Here is a 13668-nt window from a genome sequence, read left to right as displayed (position 1 = left end):
GGAGCAAAATTATAGTAGTTATATTCTTGTACATAGGAGCAGTATTATATTAGTTATATTCTTGTACATAGGGGGCAGTATTATAGTAGTTATATTCTTGTACATAGGAGCAGTATTATAGTAGTTATATTCTTGTACATAGGGGGCAGTATTATAGTAGTTATATTCTTGTACATAGTGGGCAGTATTATAGGAGTTATATTCCTGTACATAGGGGCCAGTATTATAGTAGTTATATTCTTGCACATAGGGGGCAGTATTATAGTAGTTATGTTCTTGTACATAGGGGCAGTATTATAGTAGTTATATTCTTGTACATAGGGGCAGTATTATAGCAGTTATATTCCTGTACATAGGGGCAGTATTATAGTAGCTATATTCTTGTACATAGGAGCAGTATTATAGTAGTTATATTCTTGTACATAGGGGCAGTATTATAGTAGTTATATTCTTGTACATAGGAGCAAAATTATAGTAGTTATATTCTTGTACATAGGGGGCAGTATTATAGTAGCTATATTCTTGTACATAGGGGGCAGTATTATAGTAGTTATGTTCTTGTACATAGGGGCAGTATTATAGTAGTTATATTCTAGTACATAGGTGCAGTATTATAGTAGTTATATTCTTGTACATAGGAGCAGTATTATAGTAGTTATATTCTTGTACATAGGAGCAAAATTATAGTAGTTATATTCTTGTACATAGGGGGCAGTATTATAGTAGCTATATTCTTGTACATAGGGGGCAGTATTATAGTAGTTATGTTCTTGTACATAGGGGCCAGTATTATAGTAGTTATATTCTTGTACATAGGGGCAGTATTATAGTAGTTATATTCTTGCACATAGGGGGCAGTATTATAGTAGTTATATTCTAGTACATAGGAGCAGTATTATAGTAGTTATATTCTTATACATAGGAGCAGTATTATAGTAGTTATATTCTTGTACATAGGGGCAGTATTATAGTAGTTATATTCTTGTACATAGGGGCCAGTATTATAGTAGTTATATTCTTGTACATAGGGGCAGTATTATAGTAGTTATATTCTTGCACATAGGGGGCAGTATTATAGTAGTTATGTTCTTGTACATAGGGGCAGTATTATAGTAGTTATATTCTTGTACATAGGGGCAGTATTATAGTAGTTATATTCTTGCACATAGGGGGCAGTATTATAGTAGTTATGTTCTTGTACATAGGGGCAGTATTATAGTAGTTATATTCCTGTACATAGGGGCAGTATTATAGTAGTTATATTCTTGTACATAGGAGCAGTATTATAGTAGTTATATTCTTGTACATAGGGGCAGTATTATAGTAGTTATATTCTTGTAAATAGGGGCAGTATTATAGTAGTTATATTCTTATACATAGGAGCAGTATTATAGTAGTTATATTCTTGTACATAGGGGCAGTATTATAGTAGTTATATTCTTATACATAGGAGCAGTATTATAGTAGTTATATTCTTGTACATAGGAGCAAAATTATAGTAGTTATATTCTTGTACACAGGGGGCAGTATTATAGTAGCTATATTCTTGTACATAGGGGGCAGTATTATAGTAGTTATATTATTGTACACAGTGGCAGTATTATAGTAGTTATATTCTTGTATATAGGAGCAGTATTATAGTAGTTATATTCTTGTACATAGGAGGCAGTATTATAGTAGTTATATTCTTGTACATAGAGGCAGTATTATAGTAGTTATATTCTTGTACATAGGGGGCAGTATTATAGTAGCTATATTCTTGTACATAGGGGGCAGTATTATAGTAGTTATGTTCTTGTACATAGGGGCCAGTATTATAGTAGTTATATTCTTGTACATAGGGGCAGTATTATAGTAGTTATATTCTTGTACATAGGGGCAGTATTATAGTAGTTATATTCTTGCACATAGGGGGCAGTATTATAGTAGTTATGTTCTTGTACATAGGGGCAGTATTATAGTAGTTATATTCTAGTACATAGGAGCAGTATTATAGTAGTTATATTCTAGTACATAGGAGCAGTATTATAGTAGTTATATTCTTGTACATAGGGGCAGTATTATAGTAGTTATATTCTTGTACATAGGGGCCAGTATTATAGTAGTTATATTCTTGTACATAGGGGCAGTATTATAGTAGTTATATTCTTGCACATAGGGGGCAGTATTATAGTAGTTATGTTCTTGTACATAGGGGCAGTATTATAGTAGTTATATTCTTGTACATAGGAGCAGTATTATAGTAGTTATATTCTTGTACATAGGGGCAGTATTATAGTAGTTATATTCTTGTACATAGGAGCAGTATTATAGTAGCTATATTCTTGTATATAGGGGGCAGTATTATAGTAGCTATATTCTTGTACATAGGAGCAAAATTATAGTAGTTATATTCTTGCACATAGGGGGCAGTATTATAGTAGTTATGTTCTTGTACATAGGGGCAGTATTATAGTAGTTATATTCTTATACATAGGAGCAGTATTATAGTAGTTATATTCTTGTACATAGGAGCAAAATTATAGTAGTTATATTCTTGTACATAGGGGGCAGTATTATAGTAGCTATATTCTTGTACATAGGGGGCAGTATTATAGTAGTTATATTATTGTACACAGTGGCAGTATTATAGTAGTTATATTCTTGTATATAGGAGCAGTATTATAGTAGTTATATTCTTGTACATAGGAGGCAGTATTATAGTAGTTATATTCTTGTACATAGAGGCAGTATTATAGTAGTTATATTCTTGTACATAGGGGGCAGTATTATAGTAGCTATATTCTTGTACATAGGGGGCAGTATTATAGTAGTTATGTTCTTGTACATAGGGGCCAGTATTATAGTAGTTATATTCTTGTACATAGGGGCAGTATTATAGTAGTTATATTCTTGTACATAGGGGCAGTATTATAGTAGTTATATTCTAGTACATAGGAGCAGTATTATAGTAGTTATATTCTAGTACATAGGAGCAGTATTATAGTAGTTATATTCTTGTACATAGGGGCAGTATTATAGTAGTTATATTCTTGTACATAGGGGCCAGTATTATAGTAGTTATATTCTTGTACATAGGGGCAGTATTATAGTAGTTATATTCTTGCACATAGGGGGCAGTATTATAGTAGTTATGTTCTTGTACATAGGGGCAGTATTATAGTAGTTATATTCTTGTACATAGGAGCAGTATTATAGTAGTTATATTCTTGTATATAGGGGGCAGTATTATAGTAGCTATATTCTTGTACATAGGAGCAAAATTATAGTAGTTATATTCTTGCACATAGGGGGCAGTATTATAGTAGTTATGTTCTTGTACATAGGGGCAGTATTATAGTAGTTATATTCTTATACATAGGAGCAGTATTATAGTAGTTATATTCTTGTACATAGGAGCAAAATTATAGTAGTTATATTCTTGTACATAGGGGGCAGTATTATAGTAGCTATATTCTTGTACATAGGGGGCAGTATTATAGTAGTTATATTATTGTACACAGTGGCAGTATTATAGTAGTTATATTCTTGTATATAGGAGCAGTATTATAGTAGTTATATTCTTGTACATAGGAGGCAGTATTATAGTAGTTATATTCTTGTACATAGAGGCAGTATTATAGTAGTTATATTCTTGTACATAGGGGGCAGTATTATAGTAGCTATATTCTTGTACATAGGGGGCAGTATTATAGTAGTTATGTTCTTGTACATAGGGGCCAGTATTATAGTAGTTATATTCTTGTACATAGGGGCAGTATTATAGTAGTTATATTCTTGTACATAGGGGCAGTATTATAGTAGTTATATTCTTGCACATAGGGGGCAGTATTATAGTAGTTATGTTCTTGTACATAGGGGCAGTATTATAGTAGTTATATTCTAGTACATAGGAGCAGTATTATAGTAGTTATATTCTAGTACATAGGAGCAGTATTATAGTAGTTATATTCTTGTACATAGGGGCAGTATTATAGTAGTTATATTCTTGTACATAGGGGCCAGTATTATAGTAGTTATATTCTTGTACATAGGGGCAGTATTATAGTAGTTATATTCTTGCACATAGGGGGCAGTATTTTAGTAGTTATGTTCTTGTACATAGGGGCAGTATTGTAGTAGTTATATTCTTGTACATAGGGGCAGTATTATAGCAGTTATATTCCTGTACATAGGGGCAGTATTATAGTAGCTATATTCTTGTACATAGGAGCAGTATTATAGTAGTTATATTCTTGTACATAGGAGCAGTATTATAGTAGTTATATTCTTGTATATAGGGGGCAGTATTATAGTAGCTATATTCTTGTACATAGGAGCAAAATTATAGTAGTTATATTCTTGTACATAGGGGGCAGTATTATAGTAGCTATATTCTTGTACATAGGGGCAGTATTATAGTAGTTATATTCTTGCACATAGGGGGCAGTATTATAGTAGTTATATTCTTGTACATAGGGGCAGTATTATAGTAGTTATATTCTTGTACATAGGAGCAGTATTATAGTAGTTATATTCTTGTACATAGGAGCAAAATTATAGTAGTTATATTCTTGTACATAGGGGGCAGTATTATAGTAGCTATATTCTTGTACATAGGGGGCAGTATTATAGTAGTTATATTATTGTACACAGTGGCAGTATTATAGTAGTTATATTCTTGTATATAGGAGCAGTATTATAGTAGTTATATTCTTGTACATACATAGGAGGCAGTATTATAGTAGTTATATTCTTGTACATAGAGGCAGTATTATAGTAGTTATATTCTTGTACATAGGGGGCAGTATTATAGTAGCTATATTCTTGTACATAGGGGGCAGTATTATAGTAGTTATGTTCTTGTACATAGGGGCCAGTATTATAGTAGTTATATTCTTGTACATAGGGGCAGTATTATAGTAGTTATATTCTTGCACATAGGGGGCAGTATTATAGTAGTTATGTTCTTGTACATAGGGGCAGTATTATAGTAGTTATATTCTAGTACATAGGAGCAGTATTATAGTAGTTATATTCTAGTACATAGGAGCAGTATTATAGTAGTTATATTCTTGTACATAGGGGCAGTATTATAGTAGTTATATTCTTGTACATAGGGGCCAGTATTATAGTAGTTATATTCTTGTACATAGGGGCAGTATTATAGTAGTTATATTCTTGCACATAGGGGGCAGTATTATAGTAGTTATGTTCTTGTACATAGGGGCCAGTATTATAGTAGTTATATTCTTGTACATAGGGGCAGTATTATAGTAGTTATATTCTTGTACATAGGGGCAGTATTATAGTAGTTATATTCTTGCACATAGGGGGCAGTATTATAGTAGTTATGTTCTTGTACATAGGGGCAGTATTATAGTAGTTATATTCTAGTACATAGGAGCAGTATTATAGTAGTTATATTCTAGTACATAGGAGCAGTATTATAGTAGTTATATTCTTGTACATAGGGGCAGTATTATAGTAGTTATATTCTTGTACATAGGGGCCAGTATTATAGTAGTTATATTCTTGTACATAGGGGCAGTATTATAGTAGTTATATTCTTGCACATAGGGGGCAGTATTATAGTAGTTATGTTCTTGTACATAGGGGCAGTATTGTAGTAGTTATATTCTTGTACATAGGGGCAGTATTATAGCAGTTATATTCCTGTACATAGGGGCAGTATTATAGTAGCTATATTCTTGTACATAGGAGCAGTATTATAGTAGTTATATTCTTGTACATAGGGGCAGTATTATAGTAGTTATATTCTTGTACATAGGAGCAGTATTATAGTAGTTATATTCTTGTATATAGGGGGCAGTATTATAGTAGCTATATTCTTGTACATAGGAGCAAAATTATAGTAGTTATATTCTTGTACATAGGGGGCAGTATTATAGTAGCTATATTCTTGTACATAGGGGGCAGTATTATAGTAGTTATGTTCTTGTACATAGGGGCCAGTATTATAGTAGTTATATTCTTGTACATAGGGGCAGTATTATAGTAGTTATATTCTTGCTCATAGGGGGCAGTATTATAGTAGTTATGTTCTTGTACATAGGGGCAGTATTATAGTAGTTATATTCTAGTACATAGGAGCAGTATTATAGTAGTTATATTCTTATACATAGGAGCAGTATTATAGTAGTTATATTCTTGTACATAGGGGCAGTATTATAGTAGTTATATTCTTGTACATAGGGGCCAGTATTATAGTAGTTATATTCTTGTACATAGGGGCAGTATTATAGTAGTTATATTCTTGCACATAGGGGGCAGTATTATAGTAGTTATGTTCTTGTACATAGGGGCAGTATTATAGTAGTTATATTCTTGTACATAGGGACAGTATTATAGTAGTTATATTCTTGTACATAGGGGCAGTATTATAGTAGTTATATTCTTATACATAGGAGCAGTATTATAGTAGTTATATTCTTGTACATAGGGGGCAGTATTATAGTAGTTATATTCTTATACATAGGAGCAGTATTATAGTAGTTATATTCTTGTACATAGGAGCAAAATTATAGTAGTTATATTCTTGCACATAGGGGGCAGTATTATAGTAGTTATGTTCTTGTACATAGGGGCAGTATTATAGTAGTTATATTCTTGTACATAGGAGCAGTATTATAGTAGTTATATTCTTGTACATAGGGGCAGTATTATAGTAGTTATATTCTTATACATAGGAGCAGTATTATAGTAGTTATATTGTTGTACATAGGGGGCAGTATTACAGTAGTTATATTCTTATACATAGGAGCAGTATTATAGTAGTTATATTCTTGTACATAGGAGCAAAATTATAGTAGTTATATTCTTGTACATAGTGGGCAGTATTATAGTAGCTATATTCTTGTACATAGGGGGCAGTATTATAGTAGTTATGTTCTTATACATAGGAGCAGTATTATAGTAGTTATATTCTTGTACATAGGAGCAAAATTATAGTAGTTATATTCTTGTACATAGTGGGCAGTATTATAGTAGCTATATTCTTGTACATAGGGGGCAGTATTATAGTAGTTATGTTCTTGTACATAGGGGCCAGTATTATAGTAGTTATATTCTTGTACATAGGGGCAGTATTATAGTAGCTATATTCTTGCACATAGGGGGCAGTATTATAGTAGTTATGTTCTTGTACATAGGGGCAGTATTATAGTAGTTATATTCTTGTACATAGGAGCAGTATTATAGTAGTTATATTCTTGTACATAGGAGCAAAATTATAGTAGTTATATTCTTGTACATAGGGGGCAGTATTATAGTAGCTATATTCTTGTACATAGGGGGCAGTATTATAGTAGTTATGTTCTTGTACATAGGGGCCAGTATTATAGTAGTTATATTCTTGTACATAGGGGCAGTATTATAGTAGTTATATTCTTGCACATATGGGGCAGTATTATAGTAGTTATGTTCTTGTACATAGGGGCAGTATTATAGTAGTTATATTCTAGTACATAGGAGCAGTATTATAGTAGTTATATTCTTGTACATAGGGAGCAGTATTATAGTAGTTATATTCTTGTACATAGGGGCAGTATTATAGTAGTTATATTCTTGTACATAGGAGCAGTATTATAGTAGCTATATTCTTGCACATAGGGGGCAGTATTATAGTAGTTATGTTCTTGTACATAGGGGCAGTATTATAGTAGTTATATTCTTGTACATAGGAGGCAGTATTATAGTAGTTATATTCTTGTACATAGGGGGCAGTATTATAGTAGTTATATTCTTGTACATAGGGAGCAGTATTATAGTAGTTATATTCTTGTACATAGGAGCAGTATTATAGTAGTTATATTCTTGTACATAGGGGCAGTATTATAGTAGTTATATTCTTGTACATAAGAGCAGTATTATAGTAGTTATATTCTTGTACATAGGGGGCAGTATTATAGTAGTTATATTCTTGTACATAGGAGCAGTATTATAGTAGTTATATTCTTGTACATAGGGGCAGTATTATAGTAGTTATATTCTTGTACATAGGGGCAGTATTATAGTAGTTATATTCTTGTACATAGGAGCAGTATTATAGTAGTTATATTCTTGTACATAGGGGCAGTATTATAGTAGTTCTATTCCTGTACATAGGGGGCAGTATTATAGTAGTTATATTCTTGTGCACAGGGGGCAGTATGTTGGCACAGATGGTCTCAGGAGAGTCAGGCCATTTTCCAGAACATAAGAAGTAAACAAGCGTCCTCCATGTTCGGGGAGCAGTTTTGGGTGTCCGTGTTCTGTGTAGTTACATATATCACTGATGACATTAATTCCGGTTACTCGCACAGACCTCTTCAGAAGGATTCAGGTGATTTTTCCCATCTCTGGTCACAGGAACATTTAGTGATCAGGATCCTATTGTCAGGGTTTTGTTCAGCCCTGAGTTATGGTCGCCTTTCGTTCAGCCCTTTGGCCGCTGGTACTTGTACCACTGTTGGGTTTTGCTTATACACTGGACTCTCGTGCGCCCCGACCACCTCTCCGCCCCCTGCTGAACCTTCCCGGCGCCAACTACGAGCCCTGCAGTAAAACCGTATATAATGCCACAAGACAAACATGTCACGTGCTGTGATCTGCATAATAAAGGACCAGGCGCTGCCATTCCTAGGACTGGAGAGTCCCAAGGATCAGACCAACATTTATAGCATTTCCTAATAATATGGGAGAAAGAAAGGAAGAGGAGGGAGCGAGTGGTGGAGGGACGGAAGGAAGAAGGAATCAAAGAAAAATAGAATAAAAAAAGGAGAAAAAGGTAAAAGAAAAGAAAGGAAATAAAACAAAGGGAAAGATAAAAAAGGAAAAATGTTATGGAAGGAACAAGATGTTGTCAAAGGAATGAGATGAAAGGAAGGGGCAGGGAAATAACGGGAAAACAAAGGGAAAGGTGACCAAAGAAAATGGGAGAAGGGATGGAGGGAAAAAAAGGCTTAAAAAAAGGCAAAAGAATTAAAAAAATTGTAAATGAAGGAGAAGGAAGGGAAGGGAGCTGAGGACTACAGGAAAGGAATGGCCACAAAGAGAGGAGTTAATGGGAAGGAATGAGAAGGGAAGAAAGAGGGAAGGTAAGGAGACTCGGGAGAAAGGGCAAGGAAAACGTAAGGAAGAAAGGGAGAAAGGAAAAGAAGGAAAGGGCAAAAGGAAGCAAGAAAAGGAAAAAAGGGGGAATGAAGCACTCAAAAAAGGGAAGGAAGGAAGGAAGAAATGTGCTAATGAAAAGGAAGAAAAATGAAGGAAAGCAAAAAAATGGGGGGGGGGGAAACAAAGGATGATGCATGGAAAAGGAAGGATGGAAAAGGCAACAAGGAAGGAATGTAGGAAGGATGGATGGAAGAGGAAGGAACGAAAGAAGAAAGTATGATGAATGGAAGAGGAAGGAAAGAAGGAAGGATGGATGGAAAAGGAAGGAATGAAAGAAGAAAGTATGATGAATGGAAGAGGAAGGAAGGAAGGAGGAAAAAAAAAGGAATGAAATAGGAAAGCAAAATGAAGGAAAGCAAAAAAAAGGGGCAAAAAAAAAAAAAAAAAAGAATGGTTGGAAGGAATGAAGGAAAGAAAAAAAGGAAGGAAGGATAATGAATGGATGGAAAAAGAAGGAAGCAAGGAAGGAAAAGGAAGAATGAAAAGGAAGGAGGGAATGGAAGTTGAGAAGGAAGAATGAAAAGGAAAAAGAAAAAAAGGGGGAAAGGAAGGAAACAAAAACAAAGGAACGGGGACTAGGAAGTGTAGGAAACATAGTGGGTGGAACGGAGCAAAACAACACTGAGGAAAAAAGAAGGAAAGTAATGAGAAATAAAGAATGTGATTGGACGGCTGAGAACACATGACTTTTCTTATTTATTGGGTTTTAGTGCCGGATGTTGTCATTGGGGCATAAATTATCCCCAGCCATCACCATCTCTGGTCGCGGCGGGTGACGTACCGGAGGAGCCTGTGATGTCCATCGCCTTCAGATTCCGACACTTGATCACGGTCAGCGTCATCCTGCCGGCAGTGGGGAGGTAACAGAGGGAATACATGATCTCCCCGAGGTCAACACTTTCCTGGAAAAAGCCCCAAAAAGAATCAGAGTCAGTGGGCAGCACATCACACACATGAATGCCGGGGACTCCAACCACGAAGACCCCGCTGACACCGAATATGGGAAAACTAAAGACGAAAGCCCCCGCCCCTCCCCCACACCTTTCCCCAGAGACGTGTAAAAGGAATAAAGAGGTAAATTCCGAGAATTTGATGAAATTCCCAACGACATTAAAGGGAAATTATGCAGTATGCTAATCAGCGGGCTTCTCGGCTGTCCAATCAGCTGACAGCAGCAATCAGCGGATCCATTAATCAGGGAGAGCCGGTAACTCACGGTCGTCCGGGTTAATGCAGAGCGGATATTATTCCGTCTATATACAAAGACATTTACACCGTTCATGGGGAAATTAACGAGGAAGAATCAAGAACGGTGACGGGTTATCAGATCCGACCGGGAATAATAACAATACGTCATAAAAGTGGAGAAAGTATAAAACCAAAAAAGAAAGAATAAAAGGACATGATAGATGATCTTCCCTTTAAAGGACTGGTGTCTCGTGGGGGGGGGTCTGGAACCTTTTGGGGTCTTTGATGACAAGTGGGTATTTGGGTCTTAAGACCTCCAACAATTACTCAAACCACAGAGATAAAGGGTTCATCTTGGGCGACACTGTGCGGGCTCTCATTCTCCTCGGGGGGGTCTGAATGATCATTGGGGGGTCTTAGACACCAGCTCCCTATAGATACATTCAATATTTGTTTGCAGAAATTTCTGCAGCTCTTGGCAGCAAAAAATGTGCGTTTTTGCCGCGATTTTGGTGCGTTTTAGTACAGCAATGAATGATTTTTGGAGCTAAATAAAGATATTTGAAAAAAAAGAAATGTGGGACATTGCTTTAACCCTTGGATTACCGTCGGACCTGGGGTGAGTATATCGGTTAATTAAAATGATTAAAGAATGTGTCTGTTGTATTTCAAATAAAGTGTTTTATTCTCGGTGTGTGTTTATATAACTCTTTATTTAGTAATGGGGGTGTCTGGCTGACACCTCTTTAGTACTAAAGCTAGGGTTAGGTGTCAGCGACCCTAATCCCATTACTCCTAATGCAGCACATGTTGTCAGTACATGTGAATCCACCGCATGTAATGACACTTCAATTGGTCAAAATCTGTAGCCGAGACTAGCCTCCGCTACAGAAATTGACATGCCGTGGGTGAGTTTGGGTAGGTGCCCACGATCAGGAGCCACTGAGGGTTTGAAGCTGCAAATTTATGCAGCGTTAAACCCACAGCGGCCAGATGTTACAGCATCGTGGATGGGATTTCTAGAAATCCCATGTCCGCTATGCATGCATCCAAGGACACTGACATGCGTCGCGTCTTTCAGGACTGCAGCATGTCAATTCCTCTTGCGGAGTCGCTAGTCTCCGTAACAGAAATTTGACCACTAGAATGTATTGAATGCAGTAAATCAGCATGGTTCACTGAACACATGTGGATTTACCTGAAATACGATGCTGTGTCCAAAGCGCTGCTACCTCCGGATCATGGGCACAGAGCCTAAAATTAAAAAAAATGGCGTAGGCTCCTGCACCACTTCCAATAACCAGCAGAGGGAAAGCCAACCACTGGGAGCTGATATTACTAACTGGGGAAGGGGCCATTAGCCAAAAATGTTCCCTGGCTATGAATAACAGCCCACAGGTGTCTGCTTAGCCTTTACTGGCTAGATTACAGGGGGATACCAGAAAAAAATTGAGGTAGGGTACCCCTATAAAATCTAACCAGCAAAGGCTACACAGACAGCTGCGTCCTGATATTAATAGCCAGGGAAGGGGCCATGGATCCTGGCCACCTCCGAGGCTAATAATATCAGCTCTCAGCCGCCCCAGAAATGGCGCATCCATAAGATACACCAAATCTGGCGCTTAGCCTCTAATCTTCCGTGGTGCAGTGGCAAGTGGGGTAATAGGGTTGAGGTTCACGTCAGCCTTATATTGGCGGGTGACATGAAGCCCAGGTTAGTAATGGAGAGTCCCACGATGATCTGGGTCACTTCTAGTGCAGTCACATCAGTAATCATTGATGTGACTGTTGTAGAGGACAGCACTATATACAGCAACACAGGAGGGTAATCACTCCTGTCAGTGTATAGCACTGTGCTGCAGGACGGAGGTCACTGGAGTTCAATCAGCTGAGAGCTCCGGTGACCTCACTTACTGCATCAATTCTCACACAGCACAGAAGTGAGGGCACCGGAGCTCTCAGCAGGTCAGCGCTATACACTGCCGGGAGCGATCATGCTCCTGTCAGTGTATAGAGAGCTGCTGGGTGATCAGATCGCCGTGGGACACTCAGGGTACGGCGGTAGGTGAGTATAAAGTGTTTTTTTATTTTAAAAGCAATTTATTTAAACTTTTTTAAATGAACTCATCAGACCAAAGCACAGATTTCCACTGGTCTAATGTCCATTCCTTGTGTTCTTTAGCCCAAACAAGTCTCTTCTGCTTGTTGCCTGTCCTTAGCAGTGGTTTCCTAGCAGCTATTTTACCATGAAGGCCTGCTGCACAAAGTCTCCTCTTAACAGTTGTTGTAGAGATGTGTCTGCTGCTAGAACTCTGTGTGACATTGACCTGGTCTCTAATCTGAGCTGCTGTTAACCTGCGATTTCTGAGGCTGGTGACTCGGATAAACTTATCCTCAGAAGCAGAGGTGACTCTTGATCTTCCTTTGCTGGGGCGGTCATCATGTGAGCCAGTTTCTTTGTAGCGCTTGATGGTTTTTGCAACTGCACTTGGGGACACTTTCAAAGTTTTCCCAATTTTTCGCACTGACTGACCTTCATTTCTTAAAGTAATGATGGCCACTCATTTTTCTTTACTTAGAATTTGTATTATGGCAAGAAAAAAGCAGCTAACAGTCTATTCAGTAGGACTATCAGCTGTGTATCCACCTGACTTCTGCACAACACAACTGATGGTCCCAACCCCATTTATAAGGCAAGAAATCCCACTTATTAAACCTGACAGGGCACACCTGTGAAGTGAAAACCATTTCCGGTGACTACCTCTTGAAGCTCATCAAGAGAATGCCAAGAGTGTGCAAAGCAGTCATCAAAGCAAAAGGTGGCTACTTTGAAGAAAATAGAATATAAGACACTAGATGGTGGCCCGATTCTAACGCATCGGGTATTATAGAATATGTATGCGGCCGACCGGGCGCAATCAGCAGAGCGGTGTTTAAATTTGGCGCCAAAATCGCTGATTGGTCACGGCCGGCGGTCGCGACTAATCAGCAGAGCGGTGTTTAAATTTTGCACCAATAATGCTGATCGGCGGCCGCGACCAATCAGCAAAGCAGTGTTTAAATTTGGCGCCAATAATGCTGATTAGTCGCGACCGGCAATTTGGCGCCAACAATGCTGATTAGTCGCGGCCGGCAACCGCGACCAATCAGGAGAGCGGGGTTTAAATTTGGCGCCAATACTGCTGATTGGTCGCGGACGGCGACCGCGACCAATCAGCAGAGCGGTGTTTAAATGTGGAGCCAAGATCGGTGATTGGTCGCGGCCGATATTTAAATTTGGCGCCCAAATCGGTAATCGGTCGCGGGCAGCGTTCGCGACCAATCAGC

The 13668-nt window shown here is 37.4% G+C and overlaps 1 protein-coding gene across 1 annotated transcript in view; it reads right to left on the bottom strand.

Moving 5' to 3' along the window:
• Positions 1-13668, bottom strand: part of SYT10 (synaptotagmin 10) — a 64289-nt gene that overhangs the window by 10588 nt on the left and 40033 nt on the right. Inside the window, exon 4 of the mRNA XM_073650367.1 lies at positions 9935-10055. Coding sequence (XP_073506468.1) covers positions 9935-10055 — 121 coding nt within the window. The remainder of the gene's footprint in view (positions 1-9934; positions 10056-13668) is intronic.

Source organism: Phyllobates terribilis, unplaced genomic scaffold, assembly GCF_046119375.1.
Source record: "Phyllobates terribilis strain yellow unplaced genomic scaffold, ASM4611937v1 Scaffold_10__3_contigs__length_209671492, whole genome shotgun sequence".
NCBI lineage: Eukaryota > Metazoa > Chordata > Amphibia > Anura > Dendrobatidae > Phyllobates > Phyllobates terribilis.
The sequence above is the reverse complement of the archived record's forward strand: the minus strand, read 5'-3'. Positions and strand labels throughout refer to the sequence as shown.